General features: G+C 40.5%; 1 protein-coding gene across 1 annotated transcript; it reads right to left on the bottom strand.

Moving 5' to 3' along the window:
• Positions 1–530: 530 nt before the first annotated feature.
• Positions 531–22,280, bottom strand: DAD1 (defender against cell death 1). The gene is made up of 3 exons (XM_012466538.2): positions 22,012–22,280; positions 10,398–10,572; positions 531–761 (listed from the first exon to the last, which is right to left on the bottom strand). Exons 1-2 carry the CDS (start codon positions 22,220–22,222, stop codon positions 10,442–10,444), a joined length of 342 nt encoding a protein of 113 aa, XP_012321961.1. The 5' UTR covers positions 22,223–22,280; the 3' UTR covers positions 531–761; positions 10,398–10,441.
• Positions 22,281–22,477: the final 197 nt, after the last annotated feature.

The following is a 22,477-nucleotide window of genomic DNA, read 5'->3' as shown; positions in this document are numbered from 1 at the left end:
GCAAGTCACAAATATGAGTTTCAATTTCCTCACCTAACAAATGAGGACAGGAATGCCTAAGATAATTGCAAGAATAAAATGAGAGAATATTTGTGAAGGTGCTTTGGAGAATATTGTATAAGTCAACACATACATAACCCCCATTTTTCACACTGTTTACATTGCCTAAGAGAAACATATTTCACTTTTACCACTAAAACATGTTGAAACAGATGTAAATGTGGAAGCATATACTTAGTTCAATTTCTAGCGAAGTGCTTCATGATGCAGTCCCAGGAATGCACTGTGTCGTAAGAATGGAAGCACCTGTAACAATCGAAGGATTAGCAAAGGAATACCTGCTCCAGGAAGAAGACAAAGGACTGCCATTTCCCAGGGTGTCAGCACTGCCTTTTGCCATTAACTTCAAATACACTTAATGAAAACAACACGGTAGGTTCACAGCTGTAAGATACCAACTCATAAAGAGTTCAGCACGACGACTGAAGGGAAAAAAAGGATTGATACCAATAAAGAGCCAGACGCATAAGGAGGAGATGCATGGAGTTCTTTAATTTCAAAGGCAAAAGGTTACATTTCATGAAAGGCAGAGGTTAGATTAATAAATGTGTGTTACAAGGTTGTTCTGCTACAGAGTGAACTCTGGGTTTTTCTCCTGCATAAAAATCAGAGCCAGCAGTAAGTGCAAATCTGAAGAAAATCCGTGTGCCCAACAAGCTGCCATCTCTAGAACTCTTATCCAGGAAATTCAAAGAATGAACCTAAAAGAAAAAAAACAAAGATTAAAAGTCTTATGATACTCCAGACAGGGCCCCAAATCCTTCAATCTAAAATCTAACCCCAAGACAGTTATGGAGTTCCTAAACTCAGGACAATATTTAAACCAGACAAGAAAAACTAGAAAGAAGCAAGTATTTTTCACAGAACATTTTATGGGAGTAGTATCCAGACAAATTAATGTTCAAAACTGAATTTCAAGCACACCAAGGCAAAACGAGGAACTGGGAGTGTGTTCCAACCCCAGCTCTACCATTAATTAGCTCCAGGACTTCACATAAGTCACTCTGACTTCCCTGGCCCACAACTTCTTTGAGGTGAGAGGGTTGTAGTTTAGCCTAAAGAGCTTTTCTGATTCAAAAATGCTTATAAAGCACAGATTTCCATTGGAGGGGAGGTAGGGTAGGGAATAAGGATTCAAGAAAGAAAATAAAGAAAAATTTCCAATCTCAGCTGCAACAAAGGACCAAAATACAAAAAATAATTTAGCTTTCATTTAAAGATAACTTTATTTTTGGCAAGTAAAAGGTGAAGAAAGAATAACCCCAACAGAAGTGGCTACATTGCTGCTAGAACCAAATAGACCTGAGATTTCTAAGTTGTGAGGTGGAACCCTCACCAAAAGATACAGGCTTCCTTTAGTCCCTCAAAGCACAAGCTTCCCACCTACTGGACTCCAGCAGGGGTCTGGTCAGAAATTGATCTCTGGCCCTAGAGGCTCCAATGTCTCCAGCCATAAGCAACTGATTTTCCCAGTGTGCCATAAAAATACTGTAATCGGCTGGGCACAGTGGCTCACGCCTGTAATCCCAGCACTTTGGGAGGCTGAGGCAGGCAGATCACAAGGTCAAAGATCAAGACCATCCTGGCAAACATGGCGAAACCCTGCCTCTACTAAAAATACAAAAATTAGCTGGGCGTGGTGGTGCATGCCTGTAGTCTCAGCTAGTTGGGAGGCTGAGGCAGGAGAATTGCTTGAACCCGGGAGGCGGAGGTTGCAGTGAGCCAAGATTGCACCACTGCACTTCAGCCTAGCAACAGAGCAAGACTCTGTCTCAAAAAAAAACTATAATCTCCTCTGTGTGCCATGACTCAAAAAAAGCTGGGAAATACTACCTTTCAGAAGAACTGGGCTGCCCCAGTAGGTAAAAGGGCACTACTTTATTTGGTATATTTGGTCAAGTAAGTAACCTAGAGATTCTGGTATCAGAGCTTTAAGGAGAGATTTTAGACTCTCAGCCAGAATGCTTTTATTTCACTAACAATGGTATTTAGAGAAATGTTACATAACTGCAGAACATTCCTGAATCAGTGGAATTATAAGATGTAAAAGAAAAAGTAGTAACAGGGAGCAAAAGGTGTTCATAGTGCCAAACAAAACCAAACAGATCTATTCAAACTCATCTATTCACCCCATCAAACTTCTTAAAGCTCTCTGGCAATAGACTATGAACCAATATAACATTACAGTTTTGGGTTGTTTTTTGTTTTTTTCAAGATGGCGTTTAGCTCTTGTTGCCCAGGCTAGAGTACAATGGTGTGATCTCGGCTCACTGCAACCTCTGCCTCCCGGGTTCAGGCGATTCTCCTGCTTCAGCCTCCCAAGTAGCTAGGATTACAGGAGTGTGCCACTACGCCTGGCTAATTTTTGGATTTTTAGTAGAGACAGGGTTTCACTGTGTTGGTCAGGCTGGTCTCGAACTCCTGACCTCAGGTGATCCATCCTCCCTGGCTTCCCAAAGTGCTGAGATTACAGGCATGAGCCACCGCACCCAGCTACATTACAGGTTCTAATGGCCAAGGTGAGAGAGGACTAGAGCATAAAGCCATTATCAGTGAACAAAGCCTTGACACTTTCAGAAATATAAAAGAAATCCTAGTTTAGTACAAAATCAAAGTCTCAAGACTTTATGATATTAAAACATTTAAATCTAAGATGCTGAGGCCAATCCACATGAAAGGCAAAAATTGACTCATGAAAATCTCTTTGATAGTGGTTTTCAGAAAATCCTGTTTACAAAGATCTGCTCCCCTCTTTTAAAGCAGATGTATTTACCAGACACTATTCTAAAAGCAGAGGTTCTAGGATTCTTTGAAATGTTAGCTCACACAATTGACTATTCAACAGTTAGGAAGAATGGTTTCAACTGTTAACCAGGGCATAAAGGTTTCAGGAAACTGACTAATAAAATCCCCTCCCCTGATATCAAGACATGCAAAATGGAAGACACCTACTGAGAAAAGTTAGCGTGACTTCAGTCTATTTCACCTGGGCAGAAAAGACAGTGCCATTTAATCAGTTTGTTCTAATCATCTTAAAAGAAAGCAAGGCATAACACAAAGAACTGTTAAAAATAATGACTCTGTATAGATAGAAAAGAAAATGCCAGCCAGGGTCATTTCTATTTGGAATCTGTATTCTTCTCCAGCAATATCTCTATTCAGACACTAGCACTGGGCAGATATGTTGAAATACTGATTTTCCTTCAAATTCATCTCATCCTGGATCCTAGTCACCCAATTAAAACTGAAATTAGAAATAATAATGTATATCAAAAACCATTCTGCAGAAATTCTAGGTTCACAGCCCAATTTGAATCACTATAGTTTTAGAAGGCACAGACTGTACATTTCTAAAATACGAAAGGAGTTTTAGAGATCACCTTGTCTAATCCTCTCATTACAGTATGAGAAAACTGTAACCTGATAGTGTTGACAGATTTGTCCAGAACTGTGCTGTCAAACACCACAGCCACTAGCCACAGGTGATTATTTAAATTTAGTCAAAATTAAATTAAAAATTCAATTGTTCAGTCCATTAGCCACATTTCAAATGTTCAATAACCACATGTGGCTAGTGGTTACCATAATGGGTAGTGCAGGCCCTGAATGTTTCCACACTGCAGAAAGCTCCATTGGACAGTGCTGGTCCAGGTTCACCCTCACTAGATAAAGTCAGGTCTCCTGACCTGCATTCTCCTCCATTTCTCCTGGAGCATATTAAGTATGGCCAACTATGCAGAAACATTTGGGATAGCCTGCCTTCATCCTTTCCTATCAATTGCTCCCAAATTTTTCCCATTTAAAAAAGAAAAGCATCCAGTCTGATGGCTCTGATGAAAATGTAAAATAAAAATTTTTTTTTAAGTTTATTATTTTTAGTGAAAACTCTCTAACATGAGATATATATAAAGTCATCATCTGAAAGTCCTCAACATAACAAGAAAGAATATAAAGGTTTAGAGTCCAAATGTCTGTTATCCAGTTCTCCCTCAGTCACTTATTAGTTCCAGGGCCTGGAGACATCAAGTCAAGTTTCACCAAGGTGCAACTACCTCAGGTGTAAAATGGGAATACTACTATTTGTCTATCTCCACATAACAGGGTAGGTAGGAAGAATGACATGAGCTGATGTATGTAAAAGTATATGCGGAATATATGTAAATCCTGCAAGCATGTTAATGTGGGAACTGTAAGACATTTTACAAATGTTTACTTTTGTAAAAGGTATCATACAAATATGTGCATCTTGTTATAAATAATCACATTTAACTTTCTACCTCCTATATGGATAATGGGAATCTGAAAATATGAATAAAAAGCAACAATTAAGGGAAAAAAAGGAAAGCAAAGCTGAATTGAGGATCCACAAAAACAGTATAATCCTCCTCAAACACAAAAGAATCATCAAGAATTATGCTGAGAGGCATTAACAGTGGTAAGAGATTTTGATAAACATCCAGGCCAATCTTGAAACTGAGGCTCAGAGGTAAGTTTATTTGTCCATTCAACTAGTTAACAGAGAAAAGGCCACAATACAAGACTTCTGATTTTTTTTTTTTTTTTTTTTTTGAGACAGGGTCTCACTCTGTCACTCAAGCATGCTCACAGTTCACTGCAGCGTCGACCTCCAAGGCTCAAGCGATCCTCCCACCTAAGCCTTCTGAGTAGCTGGGACCATGGACATATGCCACCACGACCGGCTAATTCTCTTGATTTTTGGTAGAGACAAGGTCTTGCTATGTCACCCATGCTGGTCTCAAACTCTTGGGCTTAAGCGATCCTCCCACCTTGGCTTCCCGAAGTGCTGGGATTACAGACCTGAGCCACTGTACCCAGCCCCTCCTCTGACTTCTTGTCTCATGCTCTTCCCCACCCACAGCCTCTCCTATGAGGCTTTTTTTCTTTCATAGCACTTTCCATGTTTTAGCATCCAAGTAACTAATAACATAATTATTTTTCTTGCAGTTAAAAACAGTTTAATCGGCCAGGCACAGTGGCTGACACCTGTAATCTCAGCACTTTGGGAGGCCGAAGTGGGAGGATCATGAGGTCAAGAGATCAAGACCATCCTGGCCAACATGGTAAAACCGCATCGCTACTAAAAATACAAAAATTATCTGCAGGAATTCAATGTGGAAAAATAAAAAAAAAAAGCAAAAATTAGCCGGGCATGGTGATGCGCACCTATAATCCCAGTTACTCAGGAGGCTGAGGCAGGAGACTCGCTTGAACCTGGGAGGCAGAAGTTGCAGCGAGCTGGGATCGCAGCACTGCACTCTAGCCTGGGTGACAGAGCAAGACTTCATCTCAAAAAAAGGTTTATTCATTCATACACTCATTTAACTAACAGGCATGGTGACTGTTCATAGTTGAGAGTCCAGTGGGAGAGAGAAGAAAGTGGATGAAAAGTTATGATGTGCCTACCTGTGAAGATTCCTACAAATTTAGGACAGCTCCCTGTGGGAGAGCTTATTTGGTGGCTGGACCTAATTCAACATAAGGTAGAAAAGTCAAAGAGAAAATGAAATAAAAACTAAATGGGCCCCTCCACCAACAAAAAATTAAAGCTTATTGCTGGTGGGAGGTCACCATTGAGAATAAAAGATGTAGAACAAACTGAAAAAGGAAGCTCTCAAATTGACGAGGTGAAAAAAGAAAACAAAGGGGAACCCTGAGGGTCTGTGTGCACAGTCGGTCTTCCCCTGTGCAACAAGATCTAGGGCCACTTCAGGGTTCTGTGCCCTTTTGTTCCTAACTCGACATCGCCCACTTCTGGCCAGAATGTAAAGCAACCCCCAACCCAGCATCTAAACCCACCTGGACCTCTGCTGCCCCCCAATGACTAGAAAGAAGCGAGGTTTTATGACACAGGTGTCAGTAGCTTCTTCCCTCAAACTCAACTTCTCTTATAGAAAGAGAACTACAAAGCATAAGCTTTGTAGTAGTCTCTCAAGACATGAAATATACAATCCACTAGGTGGCAGCAGAGCCTACGGAATAACATCAAGATCCCCCTCCAGAGGTAATTTTCTAGATTACTATACTTTAACTGAATTCGAAAAGCCAACACAATTGCATGTTTGTAAACAGTGCTGCCAGTCAGTTTAAAATGTTCTGCCCAAGCCTGTACCCGCCTTATTCCAGCTAGGATCAAACACTGATTTTTTTAAGACTTGTGGGAGAATGGTCTCCATTATAAAAACAAAATGCTAACAAGGCACAGGCATTTGACGACTATCTCCCTGGGAGTTGAGCACATTTTCAAGCAAGGGTCTGTCCCTTTGGGCCCAGTTCACCCTTCCTTCTGATCCAGGGCCCAATTCATCAGGAACTTTAATTCTCAAACTGTGATCCAATACAGTTCTGTCCTTCTTTTCCTCATAACCCTTCGGAACACCTGAGATGGACTGAGAGTCTTTTAAAAAGAATTTTACAGGCCCGGTGCGGTGGTTCACGCCTGTAATCTCAGCACTTTGGGAGGCCGAGGCAGGCGGATCACGAGATCAGGAGTTCGAGAGACCAGCCTGACCAAGGGACCAGCCTGGCCAATATGGCGAAACCCCATCTCTACTAAAAATACAAAAAATAAGCCGGGCGTGGTGGCAAGTGCCTGTAGTCCCAGCTACTCAGGGAGGCTGAGGCAGGAGAATCGCTTGAACCCAGGAGGCAGGGCTGCAGTGAGCTGAGATAGCACCACTGCATACAAGCCTCGGCAAGAAAGACTCTGTCTCAAAAAAAAAAAAAAAAAAAAAAACCACACACACAAAGAAACATGGAAAAACTAAAGTATATAAATTTTTAAATACTGAAATCCACTGAGCTTCTGTCATGCATTCATTCAAAAATTTGCTGCCACCTACACACCAGAAACTGATCATTTCAGGTGTTCTACGGGTCAGAAGCTGACTGGAAGCATTTTCCCTTTTGTATTTTCATTTGTATAAAAATACTGAGTCTTTCTTGATCACCTGGATAGCCACCTACGACCAGTAATGCCAACTGATAGAGTTCTATCATAGGGCTTCTTAAACTGCCATCTTTGGACATGTTTTCAGGAGACACAAAGTCTGAAGTTTGGAAAAGGCTGTATTAATAGACCTAGGTATTACATTAGTCCTGGCTGTTCAAAAAGTCTTAAAGGACAGGAAAGGAACTGGGGCTAGAAAGATTCAAAAAGAAATTGAGTTGAATCTGTTTAATCTCTTCAAAATCTGTTCATGCCAAACGGTAGATACAGGAGTGTTTGTTACATTATCTGTACTTTTCTGTCTTTTTTTAATTGTCATAATAAAAGCAAATAAAGGAAAGTAATAAGGTGAGGCAGTGATAAAACACCTGTGGTACCTTTTTGAATGCAAGTATTTAACTCTACAATTGACAAATACTATAAACAACTTTGAGAAAAAAGAGGGTATAAAAATAGGATTTTCTTTTTAAGTCAAACTGGATTGTCAGACTTATTAGTTATAAGATTTCTAGCAAGGCTCTCTCAACTTCAGTTCCTCATCTGTAAATGAGAACAGCAAGCCTATCCTCGTGAAATTATTTTGAAAATAAAATGATACAGAATGAGAAGTACTTAAAGCATAGCACACACTGAGCACTCATTATCTGTTAACTTCCTTACTTCCCCTGCATTTATTAATTTTTTTAACCTAATGCCATTTTCTTTTGATCTGCCTTTTTCAGAGTAGTTACTGGTTTTAAATGTCACCCTCAAATTCACATAAGATCAGCTACATTATAGATGTTTATTTTTTTAATATCAAATTCTCAACTTAGTTGGAAAATATGAAGATGTTCAATCTGCTTTGTTCTACCTTCTGAGCTGGAATAAATATTGAGAATTTACTTGGAACTATTTTTAAAGTGCTGTGGCACACTGCACATATAGCTGAGTTAGAAGCACATAAAAGGAGCAAATATAAATGTATATTTTTAAAAACTGAGAGCAGGACACTGTAGTGTATGTCAAATGAAGGCTCCCTATGAAAAACAATCTGGACAATCCCCCACAGAGAAGGATTTTTCTATGAGCATACTCTCCATAGAATGATTTAACACTGCAATCTGGGATTGAAGATTTTGCTATGCCTTGGGCCCATAATTCTCAGCTGAACAGGTGGTCCTAGGTTGTTAATATGGTCTGCAGTACACAGTTTCTGCTGAGACTGCTTTTTTGTCTCTACTTTCGTCATAATTTTGAAATACTAAGCTCTCTGCAGTAGAGTCCTCCTCCAATCATGACAGCCCTAAGAAATAATTTTCCATGATTTGGTATCTCCCTGAGCCTAGAAAACATCCTTGAAATGTTTGCTCTGTCCCTTTGCTATGTACACATCATAACTCATCTAGAAAAAAAGAACTTCAGAAATCTAGAGTAAGCAATCAGAAGACTTATGACCTTTCCAGAAGGCTCTATCAGGAAACCCAAGGATTACTCATATTTGCAAGCATAAGGTCAATCTTGGAGGGTCAGTCTTCTGCCTGCATTCAAGGTTATCCGCTGGTAACAGTTACTTAGTAACTGGCAATAGCTGTCATCCATTGGTCAGATAACTCATCTGCTGTCCCTGCTCCCAGATGGGTACAGCTGCTCTCTTCTTTGGATTTTTGCAGCACTTTGTTCACACCTTTAGTGAGGCCCTCACTGGGCTGTATTTTAACTGTTATGTTTACATCTTTTCCCCTACTAGACTGTACATGTCTTGAAGACAGAAGCCACAGTTTTGTTTTGTTTTGTTTTTTTTCTGAGATAAGGTCTTGGCTATGTTCCCGAGGCTGGTCTCAAATTCTTGAGCTCAAGCAATCTGCCCACCTCAGCTTCCCAAAGTGCTGGGATTATGGGCATGAGCCACCGTGCCCAGCCAACAATATTCTTTATATTCCCAACAACAAGACATTGGCTGGCACATAGAAGGGGAGGGAATAAGGGAGGGAAGAGGACAACTCAAGTCTTAATCAGGTCTCCAAGGAGTTAAATTGTATTAAAATAACAGAACAAAGTGGTTCTTAAACTTTTCACTGAAATAAACCTCTCTGTCAACTTACCACTACCAAAATGATGCTTTACCTGAACTAACAGAACTGTTTTTGAGGCAGTATCAAAGGAAAGGATTTATGTAACACCTTATAAGTAAATGACTAATTCATGTCAGAAAATGAAGTATAGTCACTGTCACATTATTGCATCCACTTTGCACATAGATGCTCTAACTCTTGTACTAGATTTCTGCTGATTAGTATAAAAATGACAGCTTTCCAAGTGGTGACAGGAAGAGGTTTGTCCTGGGATATCCTTCCCCCAAATAAGATGAGATTTCCTAAGATTCTCTTTTCTCTACCACCCAGAACATTAAATTTTGCAATGCAAAGGCAAAGACTGAATGCATTCATCAGTAAGCTACATGGGATACTGGAAGCAGCACTGGGCCAAGAACACCGTTAGACTGGGGCACTTCATTGCAAACAATTATGTGGCCAGGAAAGGCCAATGGATTGTTCTAGGCCTCTGTTTTCTCACATATAAAGTAAAGTAACAGTGTTGACATACAGTATGGAAAACACCCATATATTTATTACAGCTTTAGAAGTCTACTTGGGAGGGAAGGATGCAGAGGAGGGCATACCATACATGAAGGGCAAGGTCAAACAGAGAGGGCTTTTCAATTTCTGTCCATCAAAAAAACTCCAATTCTACTTCTGCTTTATATGCCAAGATTCTTTTTATAAGAGTTTGGGAGAAGGGAGAAAGAACTCTACTGCTAACCAAAAAAAAAAGGAAAATAGTGAATGAACCAAACAGAATCCCATCTTATATTTTAAAGTATTTTCCCAAGTTAACCCAATTTCCCCATTTATTTCTACTTTAAGGCACGTATTAGCAAATGTCCACAGTCATTTATTTAACATACACTGGAGGCTATCAAATGTTAAGTGCTATGAAAACAATGGCCCAGCATTTAAAGTCATCTGAGATCAAAATCAGAAAAAAATTAACTAACAAATCTAAAAGTAAAACCTACCATTTATGGCTCTTCCAAAATCTCTAAGTTATTTTCATGGAGTTATTGGTGCAGAAATTATTATACTAGCTACAAACACTAATTTTCTCTTATCTTAATGATTTGAAGAACAATGAGAAGACAAGGCAATGACCAAGAGCGGCAGCACTGATGAATTATGATGATATTAATGCATACTTCGAAGACCAATGGAAAATTCTGCAAATGTCGATAGCAGTATGGGAGCCTTGCCAACCATGTTCAAAATCAGTCCCATCCAATTTCTCTTCCTAAAATCAACATTATAGGACAAGGACTATGATCATCACTTACATTCTTTCAGTCTCCTACTCCTCAATTAAGTAAATGGGAATGATTCAGCCAACAAAGTTCATGACAACAAGGTGCAGGATGGTGCTGGCAAAGAGAAAATCAGCAAAGGCTCGCTCTGGGGAGATGCCTTGGAAGTCCGCTTTGTTCTGTGGGTTGATCTGTATTCTCAGGCAAACTGTACAAGCAAAACACAAAAATCATTATATGGAAGTATAAAACAAGTATGACTGCTAATGAACATAGACATACCCTAGGACCCAACAATTCTATTCTAACAGAAATGAATACACACATACAACAAAAGGCATATACAGAAATGATACCCAGATAGCCCCAAACTGGACACAATCTAAATGTCTATTAACAGTAAAATGGATAAATTATGGCATATGCAAACAATAGAATAGTATACAGCAATGAAAAAGAACTTCTATTACACACAAAAATGGATGAATTGCACAAGTAAGTTGGGCAACACAATCAAAACATTAAAAATACACACTGGCTGGCCAAACCAGCTGGAACCCAGTGGGTCACCCAGAGGAAGCTAAAGCCAGAAAAGCCCAGCTCCCACACAGAGACCACAAAGCAGAGCCTAAGTATATGTGTTGGGGGAACAAATGTGCCCTCTCAATTAGATGAGGAATGTTCTGGGATGCAGCACACAGAGTCACTGGGAACTCAGCAGGAGACAGGGTCTTGTTATGCTGCCCAGGCTAGACTGGCACCCAAGCGATCCTCCCACCTCAGCCTCCCAAGCAGCTGGGACCACAGCCATGGGTGAACACATCTTCCCAGCTCCATGGTATTTTTAGTGTGACCTTCTACTTATGGATAATGATTCAGGTTTTCCATTATAAGTTTCTCTTAAAAAGACATTTACTATAGTTAAAAAAAAGAATATAATTATTTTGTTTTTTAAGAAGTGCACAAAAACGCTCACATACAAAATCAAATTATTTTCAACCAAAGTGCCAAAACCACTGAATGAGGTACCAACAATCTTCTCAATAAATGACGCTGGGAAAACTGGATATCCACAGGCAAAAGAATGAAGCTGGACTTCTTACCTTATACCATATGCTACAAAAATTAACTCAAAATGGATCAAAAACCTAAACCTAACATCAAAAACTAAAAAACTCTTAGAAGAAAACAGAGCAAAAACTTTATGGCACTGGATTTAGCAATGATTTATTGGATACAAGACCAAAAGTACAGTCAACAAAAGTAAAAGTAAATTGGACTATATCCAAATTTAAAACTTCTGTACACAATAAAGGTACAACAAAGGGCACAACAGAGTGAAAAGGCAACCTACGAATGGGAAAAAAATATTTGCAAATCACATATCTGATAAAGGGTTAATAGCAGAATATATTAAGTACTCCTACAATGCAACAACAACAAAATAATAACCAGATTTTAAAATGGGCAAAGGACTTCAACAGTCATTTCCCCAAAGAAGATATAAGAATGGCCAACAAGCATATGAAAAGATGCTCAACATCTCTAATCACTAGGGAAATACAAATCAAAATTACAATGAGATATCACCTCACAGCTATTAGGATGACTAGTATCAAAAAAAAAAAAACAAGAGTTGGCAAGAATGCAGGGAAATTGGAACATTTGTGCACTAATGGTGGGAAAATTAAATAGGGTAGCCACTTTGAAAACCAGTAATGGAGTTTCCTCAGAAAAAATAAAAACAGAATTACCATATGATCCAGCAATTCCACTTCTGGGTACATAACCAAAAGTAGTGAAAGCAGGATCTCAGCCAGATGCAATGGTTCACACCTGTAATCCCAGCACTTTGGGAGGCTAAGGCAGGCAGATCACCTGAGGTCAGGAGTTCGAGACCAGCCTGGCCAACATTGCGAAACCCCATCTCTACTAAAAATACGAAAATTAGCTGGGCTGTAGTCCCAGCTACTCAGAAGACTGAGGCAGAATTGCTTGAACTCAGGAGGTGGAGGCTGCAGTGGGCCGAGATTGTGACACTGCACTCCAGCGGGAGCGACAGAGAGAGACTCCATCTGTATGATTCCATGTACAAAAAGCTTAAAACTTGGTAAAACCAATCTCTGGTAAGATACTGGTTTTTATCTTTCACAAGAAGAGGGTGACTGGGAATTAATACAAGGAGGCTTCAATGGTGCTAATAATGGCCCCATATCTCAATCTGGATACTGGTTAGATAGGTAAATTTAAAAATTCATCAAGTTGTACAATTAAATTTTACACTGTTAAAGGAAAAAAAATATGACTTCTCAGAGTTACGCTGAAACCTAGAGGCTTTCTCAGAGAAAAAAAGTATGTAACCAAAAAACCTACAACACTCTCTTATCTCCTGACTTAAAAGTTTCTAATTATACCTAGATGCGGATGCACTTGAGGCAACAACAAAGGGTCTGGGCTGAATGACAGAAAGTTTTAAAAATGTGAATTATTTTCCAACAGAACATTCATTTAATTGGTAGCAGACCTTATAAAGATAGCACAGTCATTCATGAGGACCTCACAGTTGTCAATAAACTATCTTTCATCTCAAAGTTCTAGCAGCTGCTCATTTGTCTCAAAAAAGGCAGAAGACCTAAATAATATAATTCATGAGAACTCTCCACTGCCACACTCTTAGTCACGTGACCAAAAAAAAAAAAGGTAGTTCCAGGAATATACTCTTCCAAAATATATGCCTGTGATAAATTATTACACTGCTTAAGAAAACCTAAACTCGCTTCAGACTAGCATCATCCCATCATTAACCAAGAACAAGCTACAAATTAAAATCTAATCCAAAGGCCAGAAAACTATCAGACTAGTTCGCCAGAGCCAGTCACCATGGCAATAGTTTTCATTATGCTTAAACATGTAAACACCATGGAAGCACCATTGATCTTTTCAGGTACCCAGATCCTTCAAAATATTAAAGACAATGACTGAAGCCAGGGTAACCAAGTAAACCCCTGCTGTAGAAAGTACAGATGCATCATCCATTTGGGAGAGCAACTAGCAATAACCATTAATATTTTAAATCATTTTACCTTTTGACAAAGGAATTTATCTTACAGAACAGAGACATTCTAAAAGCATGTTTGTAAAGTTGAAAAAAAATTAAAACAGTCTAAACATCATCAAGGGAATTAAACTCTACTACTGACATCCAATGAAATCCCATGCAATTATTGAAAAGAATACGGTAAATTCTCTATACACTGACAGCAAGCATATCTAAGATATATTAAGTTTAAAAAAGCCAATCTTTTTTTTTTTTTTTTTTTGAGACAGGGTCTTACACCATTGCCCAAGCTGGAATGCAGTGGTTCAATCATGGCTGTCTGCAGCCTCAACCTCCTGGGCTCAAACAATCTTCCCACCTCAGCCACCTGAGGAGATGGGATGGCAGTCATGCACCACCACGCCTAGCTAATTTCTTTTTTCTTTTTTTGGTAAAGACAAAGTCTCCCTATGTTGCCCAGCAGTCCTCCTGCCTTCACTTGCCAAAGTGCAGGGACTACAGAGCCCCCACACCCAGCCCATTCCTTATTTCATTTGGCCAGGGCACGGTGACTCACAACTGTAACCCCAACATTTTATGAAACCAAGGTGGGAGGATCACTTGAGTCCAGGAGTTTGAGACCAGCCTGGCAAAGATAGGGAGATCTCGTCTCTACCAAAAAAAAAAAAAAGTTTTAATTAGCCACATGGTGGCACATACCTATGGTCCCAGTTACTCAAGAGGCTGAGAAGGGAGGATTGCTAGAGCCCAGGAGAGAGGCTGCAGGCTGCAGTGAGCCAAAGTCATGCCACTGCACTCCAGCCTGGGAAACAAAGTGAGACCTTGTCTCAATAAAAAAAGTAAAATCATTTATATACAAAAATATGCATAATTATCTTGTCATTTCAGTTAGAATCTTGGAGAAATAGAAAACTATTAATTGTCATTATTGCAGTGGAGAATACAGCATTGAGTTTTGAGGAAATATGGGAGAAAAAAAGAAAAATTACCCATGAAGGTGGATAAGGTAATAATAAATTGAGTTATCATTACCATGATCATGGTAACCAGATTATTTCAATGAACTTATGAATCAGAGTCCCACAAAGATGGAAAGGACCTCAGAGGTCATAAACACCAACACACCACTTGATACAGACAATGCCCAAGAGGTAGTAGGGGGTGGGCATGCTGAAGGAGGCTGTACAAATCACATGGGAAGCTTTCCAAAGTATACTCACCACTTACAGAATCTGGTAAGCCATCTCCAGATGGAGAATTATCAACTTTCCAGAGACTGTGTTACTGATAAGGGTGTCACATCTCTCAGATGCATTGGAAACAAAAAAGGCAAAGAAAGCCTGTTCAAAACGCTCCACTACAAACGATCCTTCAGTCTCTCCCTAGGCACTTCCAAAGATGGAAATTTACTACCTCCTCAAGCAGCCTGTTCCATTTCAGCAATTCTGATTTACTCTATCCCCTTATATGTCCATTTATTCCACAAAACATTCAATAAACGCCCATACATGACATCATTTCAGGTGCTAGGAATATGCCACAAAACAAAACAGTCTGGCTCTCAAGGAACTTACACTCCTCTGGAGAGAAATATATAATCAGTAAGTTAACAAGTAAACCAGGGACTATTAGATGGAGAAGACAGAGCTTGCTGATAATAGAGAGTGACTGGGAAGCTTTTTTTAATTCAGTCATCGCAGAAGGTCTCTTTAAGAGCGTGCTATTTAAAACCAATATTTGAAAGGAACCAACCATGCAAAAATTGAGGGGAAGGCATTCTAGACAGTAAGAACAATTTTGACATGTTCTAAACACAACAAGGACAGATTAACAAGACTAAAGAGATCAAGGGGAAGGGGGCAACGGTCAAATCCTGAAGGGCATAGTAAGCCTCAGAAAACAATATGGATTCAGTTCTAAGAGCATTGGAATAGTATAATGGTTTGCAGGGTTAAAAAGAAGCAGAAGAATTACTTAAGAGCCAAAGAGTTCAGGCTAATAGTAGTAAAAACGAACAGAAATTAAGATATACTGGCTGTATTTTGTAGAAGACAGAGCTTGCTGATGAAACAGATGTGGGAGATAAAAGAGAAATCAAGGGATCTGGGACACTTAAATGTCTTCGTTTAAAAACACAACCAACATTGACACCATGTACTAACTGGTGAAGAGGCAGATGGATAGATGAGCAGATTTGATCTTGGACACGTTAAGTTCAAGGTACATATCAGACATCTAGTGAAGACGTCAAGTTGGCAACTGGATTTACTAATTTGGAATTCAGGATACAGTTCAAAACTAAAAATATAAAGCAGTAGCTGTAGGTATACAGGTGTTATTTAAATTTACCTATTTAAAAAAAATACAAAGTGAAGGTAACTGGAACTATGCTCTCAGTCAGAGAAGTGCCCAGCACAAACAGCAGAAAGGAAAAACCAGTGAGGTGAGACAGAACAAGCAGGGAAGTGTTGCATTCAAGAAGAAACTTTCCTTTTACACAGAAGAAAGCCGACACCTATGTTAAATGCTAAACATTGCAAAATGGCAAGAGTAGTTTCAGTGAAGTAGTGAGGACAGATCAACACCAAAAGTAGGTTAAGGAATGAATAGTTAGGGGAGAAAGTAGAAACATTATTCTTTCAAGAAATTCTGTAATGATGGAAAGGAAATGGGATGGTAGCTAGAATATCTGTGGTCGAATGGGTTTTTTTTTAATGAACAATATTAGAACATGTTTGTATGATGGGAATGATTCAGGAGAGAAACAGAAATTAATGACACAGAATTGAGGAATAATTGCAGAAGCGGAGTTTCTGAGTGAGCGAGGGAAGACTGGATCCTCCGTATAAATGGAACTTTTTTTTTTTTTTCTGAGACGGAGTTTCGCTCGTTACCCAGGCTGGAGTGCAATGGCGCGATCTCAGCTCACCGCAACCTCTGCCTCCCAGGTTCAGGCAATTCTCCTGCCTCAGCCTCCTGAGTAGCTGGGATTACAGGCACGCGCCACCATGCCCAGCTAATTTTTTGTATTTTTAGTAGAGACAGGGTTTCACCATGTTGACCAGAATGGTCTCGATCTCTTGACCTCGTGATCTACCCGCCTCGGCCTCCCAAAGTGCTGGGATTATAAATGGAACTTTCACAGGAAAGAGACACATCATCTATCATAAGAAGTAAGTCAGAGAGAATGGATATGGAAGTACATGATCCGTTATGATTCACTGGTGAAAAGATGAAGGAATTCCTAACTACTTCTATGTTTCTAGTGAAAAAATAAAAACAACTAAGAATAAAGGAAAAGAGGAAAAATAGGAGAGTGATTAAGTTATGAAGTCTATTTTGGGAAGGCGAATATGTTAGAGAAGTATTACGGCAGGACCACTAAGCAGGGTTGGGTGCATACTGTGTTCCCATTCTCACCAGTAATTCTCTACCAGCGCCATATCCATATTTACTTGTCGATATTTCCCACTACATTACAAACTGTGAGAGTAAAAACCATGTCTGTGTGCTTCAGAGTTGAATTCCCAGCACCGTGGCAGAGAATCTAGCATATAATTGCTCAGTATTCCTGATGTGACTATATGCCTGCTAACTGTTTAACATATACAGTATTCAGCACTGAGGATGCAGAGATGAGAAGACAGCCCCTGCCCTCAAGGGCCCACCTTCCAGAGGGAAGGCAGACACACAAATACAGCACAGTGCCGTCTCTCTCACACACACACATACAAGGTGAAGTAGGAATAGAGGGAAAGACCTCAATCTGCTGGAGAGTCAGGGAAGGGTTCTAAAGGGCAATAAGCCAGGCATATGGTGTATGCCTATCGTCCTAGCTACTCAGGAGGCTGAGGCAGGAGGACAGCTTGAGCCCAAGAGTTTGAGGTCAGCCTGGGCAATATAACAAGACTTTGTTCTCTTTAAAAACAATAACAGGGCCAGGCACAGTGGCTCACGCCTATAATCCCAAAACTTTGGGAGGCCGAGGCGGGTGGATCACAAGGTCAAGAGATCGAGACCATCCTGGTCAATAAGGTGAAACCCCGTCTCTACTAAAAATACAAAAATTAGCTGGGCATGGTGGCACACGCCTGTAGTCCCAGCTACTCGGGAGGCTGAGGCAGGAGAACTGCTTCAACCCAGGAGGCAGAGGTTGCGGTGAGCCAAGATCGTGCCATTGCACTCCAGCCTGGGTAAAAAGAGCGAAACTCCGTCTCAAAAAAAAAATAAAATAACAACAACAACAACAAAAAGGAAATTGCGCTTGAGCCGAGAAGTCTAAAATGTGAAGGAATTTTAAAGACAGTCAAGCAAAGGCAAATAGTTTGAGACATCAGAATATTCAGAGAATGACAAGCAGCTCAATACTGTTGGAGCATAAAGTATAGAGGAGGCAGAGGCAAGAGATGAAGCTGCAGACAGCGAGGAAGCCAGATCATGAAAGAGCTGGTATGTCAAGAAAACACTATTAATTTTACTTTGGGAAATATAAGTTGTACATGGGAGTGACACAACCAGATTTGCAAGTCTAATCAAGTCTGCAAACATAGAAAATGGACTGGAAACCAGAGGCCAGAAAGCCAGGATTATAGTAGTCTACATAAGAGATATTGAGAGGCTAAAACAGAGGATGAAAAAGTAGCAATGATATGAAAGATATTTAGAAACAAGACTATCAGGCACAAGGGTGGCAAACTTCCAATCTCTTGGATAACAGTTATGGGAGATAATATTAGGACCCACAGATCTGATGGATAATTCCAAAAGAAATGCTGGGCCCAAGTTCACAACTGCCCAATAGCTCCCATGACATAGAAAACTCTGGACTAGGTCTCCTTGCCTTGCAGATTCAAACTGGTTTTGAATTTGTAAACTAGGAAAAACAAAACTATTTTTTAAGACAAAATCACTTCATACAGATTAGAAAACAGAATACATAAAAGTTGGGAAATGACTTAAAAACTTGTTTCAAGACCAAAGACTTATTTTGAGGACAGTCTTAAAGACTCCTAAATAGCACTTTAAATGAGCACAGCTTTCAGTCAGACAAAAAAGGAAACTAAAAGGGTTGCCAACACTGGAACATAACTCTAAAAAAGGGACAGATGTCCTCCTCTAGAGATACCTAACTACAAGATGAACACTCAGCTACTGAGGATGTTTGAAATCTGTCTAAGAAAAATATTCTACCTCTGAGGTCTTTTTAAAGACAATGTGTTATACTCCAATGATCCCAAAAAAAAGATCTCTCAATGGCAACTTTCTACCTCTCGTTCCTTCTTGAAACCATGGTATCTCAGCTATGAGGGAATAGAGGAAAACAGACCATTTTCATACCATTAGGCCCAATAACAACCGGCTTTTTAAAGATTTGGTAGCATTCTAAATTGGTTTAAAATGTACTGGTCAATTTCTAAAGAGCACGTGCTAAACTTACACATGGAGAGGGAACAGAATAGACTGCCAAAAAAAAAATAGGGAAGATTACAGAACATTTCCCTCCAATTCATCCTACATGCTAACACCAATTTTAAATCTCTTCCTTTCTTTAAAAAAAATTCTCAGATGCTTTACTATTACCTACAGGATAAAGTCCAAATTCCTGGCCGGGCGCAGTGGCTCACGCCTGTAATCCCAGCACTTCTGGAGGCCAAGGCAGGTGGATCACCTGAAGTTGGGAGTTCGAGACCAGCCTGACCAACATGGAGAAACCCCACCACTGCTAAAAATACAAAATTAGTAAGGCATGGTGGTACATGCCTGTAATCCCAGCTACTCAGGAGGCTAAGGCAAGAGAGACACCTGAACCCAGAAGGCAGAGGTTGCGGTGACCCAAGATCACGCCATTGCACTCCAGCCTAGGCAACAAAAGTGGAACTCTGTCTCAAAAAAAAAAAAAAATCCAAATTCCTTGGCCTGGCATTCAAACATCTAGCACTCAGCACTACATAATCCTTCAACAGTATCTCTGACATTTCCCTCTCTCCAGCTCACTCGACTCCTCCATTCTCTTCCAACAGGAAACCCCACAGGAAAGTTAGAAACCCCAGCACCATAAAAGGAACAAGTTACCTTTGCCAAGAATCAAAACAAAGGAAAAGCATCCAAATTTCCCATTAAAACCAATCTCCAGTTGATGATCTCAGCTAACAAATGGCAGAAGAGGCAAGATTTAGGAAAAGTCAATGCTGTCAAAAGAAGTGTAAATCATACCCTACTTTTCCTGAAGTTGCTTTCATTTCTCTAGCTCTATTACCTGTTATCTAATAGATTTGGAAATCCTAATCCCCCTCATTGACCCTATTATTAATATGCCCTTTTACTAGGTTTCTCTTCAATGACAAGTCACCTAGTTTCCACTGGAGAGGAGAAAGGGAATCTAGTTAGCCAATTCCATTTCAGCCACAACAGGCTTAAAAACAGGTCTTTGCGTAAGCAAAAGTCATTTGCTCAAAAAACCTCCTCATTTTATTACACTGATAATCTGTAACTCTAGTCCATGTCCACCCTTCAGCAAACCACATTCTTCAATGCATCCATGAAAAGTCATTCTTAACCCTAGAGACTTATGAAGGCAGGGTGACTTCTACATGGAGAAGGCATCTTTTTTAAAATCAGCTTTCAGACCCTGCCTTGTTCCTACTCTTCCAGACCTGGAAACAAAAACATCAAACAAAATTAATCAGAAGTTCTCATCAAGCTTCCTTCTCCAGCTTGGCTAATAAAAACACTTAGTCACGAATAGTACTGCGGCAGAAGGTGGTAGGTGGGTGGTGAAGAATACTTAGAGCAAAGAGGGTAGTGTATCTGGTCTGATAATGGTTAACCCATCCTGAAGGCAAGGATGCCACCACAGACAACCAGATCTTGATCATCTAGGACAAAAGTCAAAGATAGTGACGAAATATCCAATCAACAGGCTAATCTGCAACTCCACATCAGGTTAGTACGCGTCATTAGATCCTCAGGTTTGTTTTAAATTCTGAGAAATATTTCTGGTACATCAGAACTAGCAATGTAAACGTGTAAAAAGCATTCGATAGGTCTGTAACTTTAAGAACAGCATCACTGTCCCAGACAATTTTTTTTTTTTTTTTTTTTTGAGATGGAGTTTCGCTCTTATTGCCCAGGCTGGAGTGCAATGGTGCAATCTCAGCTCACCACACCCTCCACCTCCTGGGTTCAAGTGACTCTCCTGTCTCAGCCTCCCAAGGAGGTGGAATCACAGGCGTGCACCACCATGCCCAGCTAATTTTTGTATTTCCAGTACAGACGGGGTTTCACCATGTTGGCCAGGCTGGTCTCGAGCTCCTGACCTCAAGTGATCCGCCTGTCTCGTCCTCCAAAACTGCTGGGATTACAGGCATGAGCCACTGTGCCAAGCTGCCAGACAATTCCAATGCTGTATTTTGTCTGTACCCCAACTAGACTGTAAACTCTTTGAGGACAAAGAACATGTGCCTGATGTATCCCCAAAGCTTTTACCATAATACCTCATGAAAATACAACTGATGACCTGACTGATGATCACACTGAAAAGAAACCATGAATGATAACATGTTTTCAAAGTAGCAAGTGATACCAGTGACAGAGGCCACACTTGTTTTCAGTATTCACTGAATCCTCCTTGGGCAAGAACAGTCAGATTCTGAGAAAACTTGATGGAGACAGTTCTCGATAAATATGGCGGTCTACAAGGTTACCAAATCCTGGATTCAAAAGGAAAAATAGGGCTAAAATAGAATTAGGTGAACAGGCTGGGCACAGTGTCTCAAGTCTGTAATCCCAGCACTTTGGAAGGCCGAGGCAGGCAGATCACGAGGTCAGGAGTTCGAGACCAACCTGGCCAACACAGTGAAACCCTGTCTCTACTAAAAATACAAAAAATTAGCCGGGAGTGGTGGCGGGCGCCTGTAGTCCCAGCTACTCGGGAGGCTGAGGCAGGAGAATCGCTTGAACCCGGGAGGCGGAGGTTGCAGCTGAGTCGAGATCAGGCCACTGCATTCCAGTCTTGGCGACAGAGAGAGACTCCGTCTCAAAAAAAAAAAAGAGAATTATGTGAACAAAAACTGGGTTCAGGAGAGTGAAATAACAGCTTCCTCAACAATAAAAAAAATAGCTAAAGGCAAAATCAAGCAAAGGATAATTAATCAAGAAAAGCACCAGAATTTATATTCTTTGCACTTTCATTGAAATATCTCACCGGAGATTGGTAATGATAAGAACAAGATGAGAGAGATGATTCAAGGTTGGGTTTTTCATTTGAAAAGTCTATTAGTTTTAGAGTTGGGTTAAACCTAATTAAAGTTGGAATAGGGTTTTCCCCTGACCAGTATTAAGTGGATCACCAGGTGGAATAGCAGCATGAAGGTGGTTTGCTTATACATTTAAGTCCAACTTCTACGCAGCCATTTGGTATTAGGCATATGATCCAACCCTTCTGGGCCTCAATTTCCCCATCCACAAAGAGGGCAACGCAGGGTCTTCTCATAACTTCAAGGGGCGGTGGTCTCATATAGAGTACTATGAAAACAAAAGCAGCACACCAAAAGAACACATTATTATTACGATTACTTATAGAACCATTACCCGCTAGGATGAAACTCCCCACACAAGAGATGAAGCCCGAGAGAAAAGAGTTGAAGGGGAAGGTCCCCACGAGGAGACAGTAACCGAATTGCAGCGCCCCGGTCAGCAGTATATACAGTAGGTACGCGTCCAGCAACTTCAGACGCTGCGGAGTAGAGCTCAAGTACTCTTCTAAGAACCGCGAAATGACGGACACTACCGACGCCGACATGACTGCACACAAGATACTCGGATCAAGACCCGACGACCACACCGGATGTATTGTTTGCGCGTGCGCACCGTCGTGGCCTAGCTCCGCCCTCCCTAGTGTGCCCGGTTTGCGCAGGCGCTTAGTCAGGCCAGGGCGCGTAACAACTAATGCGCAGACGCAGACTGCATCAACAGAACGAACTACAACTCGGAAAAGTTAGTGCGTCTGCGCAATGGCCCTATCAATGAGCTGGAGACGTGTACTCTTTTTGTTCTG

The sequence above is a fragment of the Aotus nancymaae genome, unplaced genomic scaffold, assembly GCF_030222135.1.
Source record: "Aotus nancymaae isolate 86718 unplaced genomic scaffold, 86718_ANA_hifiasm-v0.15.2.pri h1tg000011l, whole genome shotgun sequence".
NCBI classification, from domain to species: Eukaryota; Metazoa; Chordata; class Mammalia; order Primates; family Aotidae; genus Aotus; species Aotus nancymaae.
The sequence above is the reverse complement of the archived record's forward strand: the minus strand, read 5'-3'. Positions and strand labels throughout refer to the sequence as shown.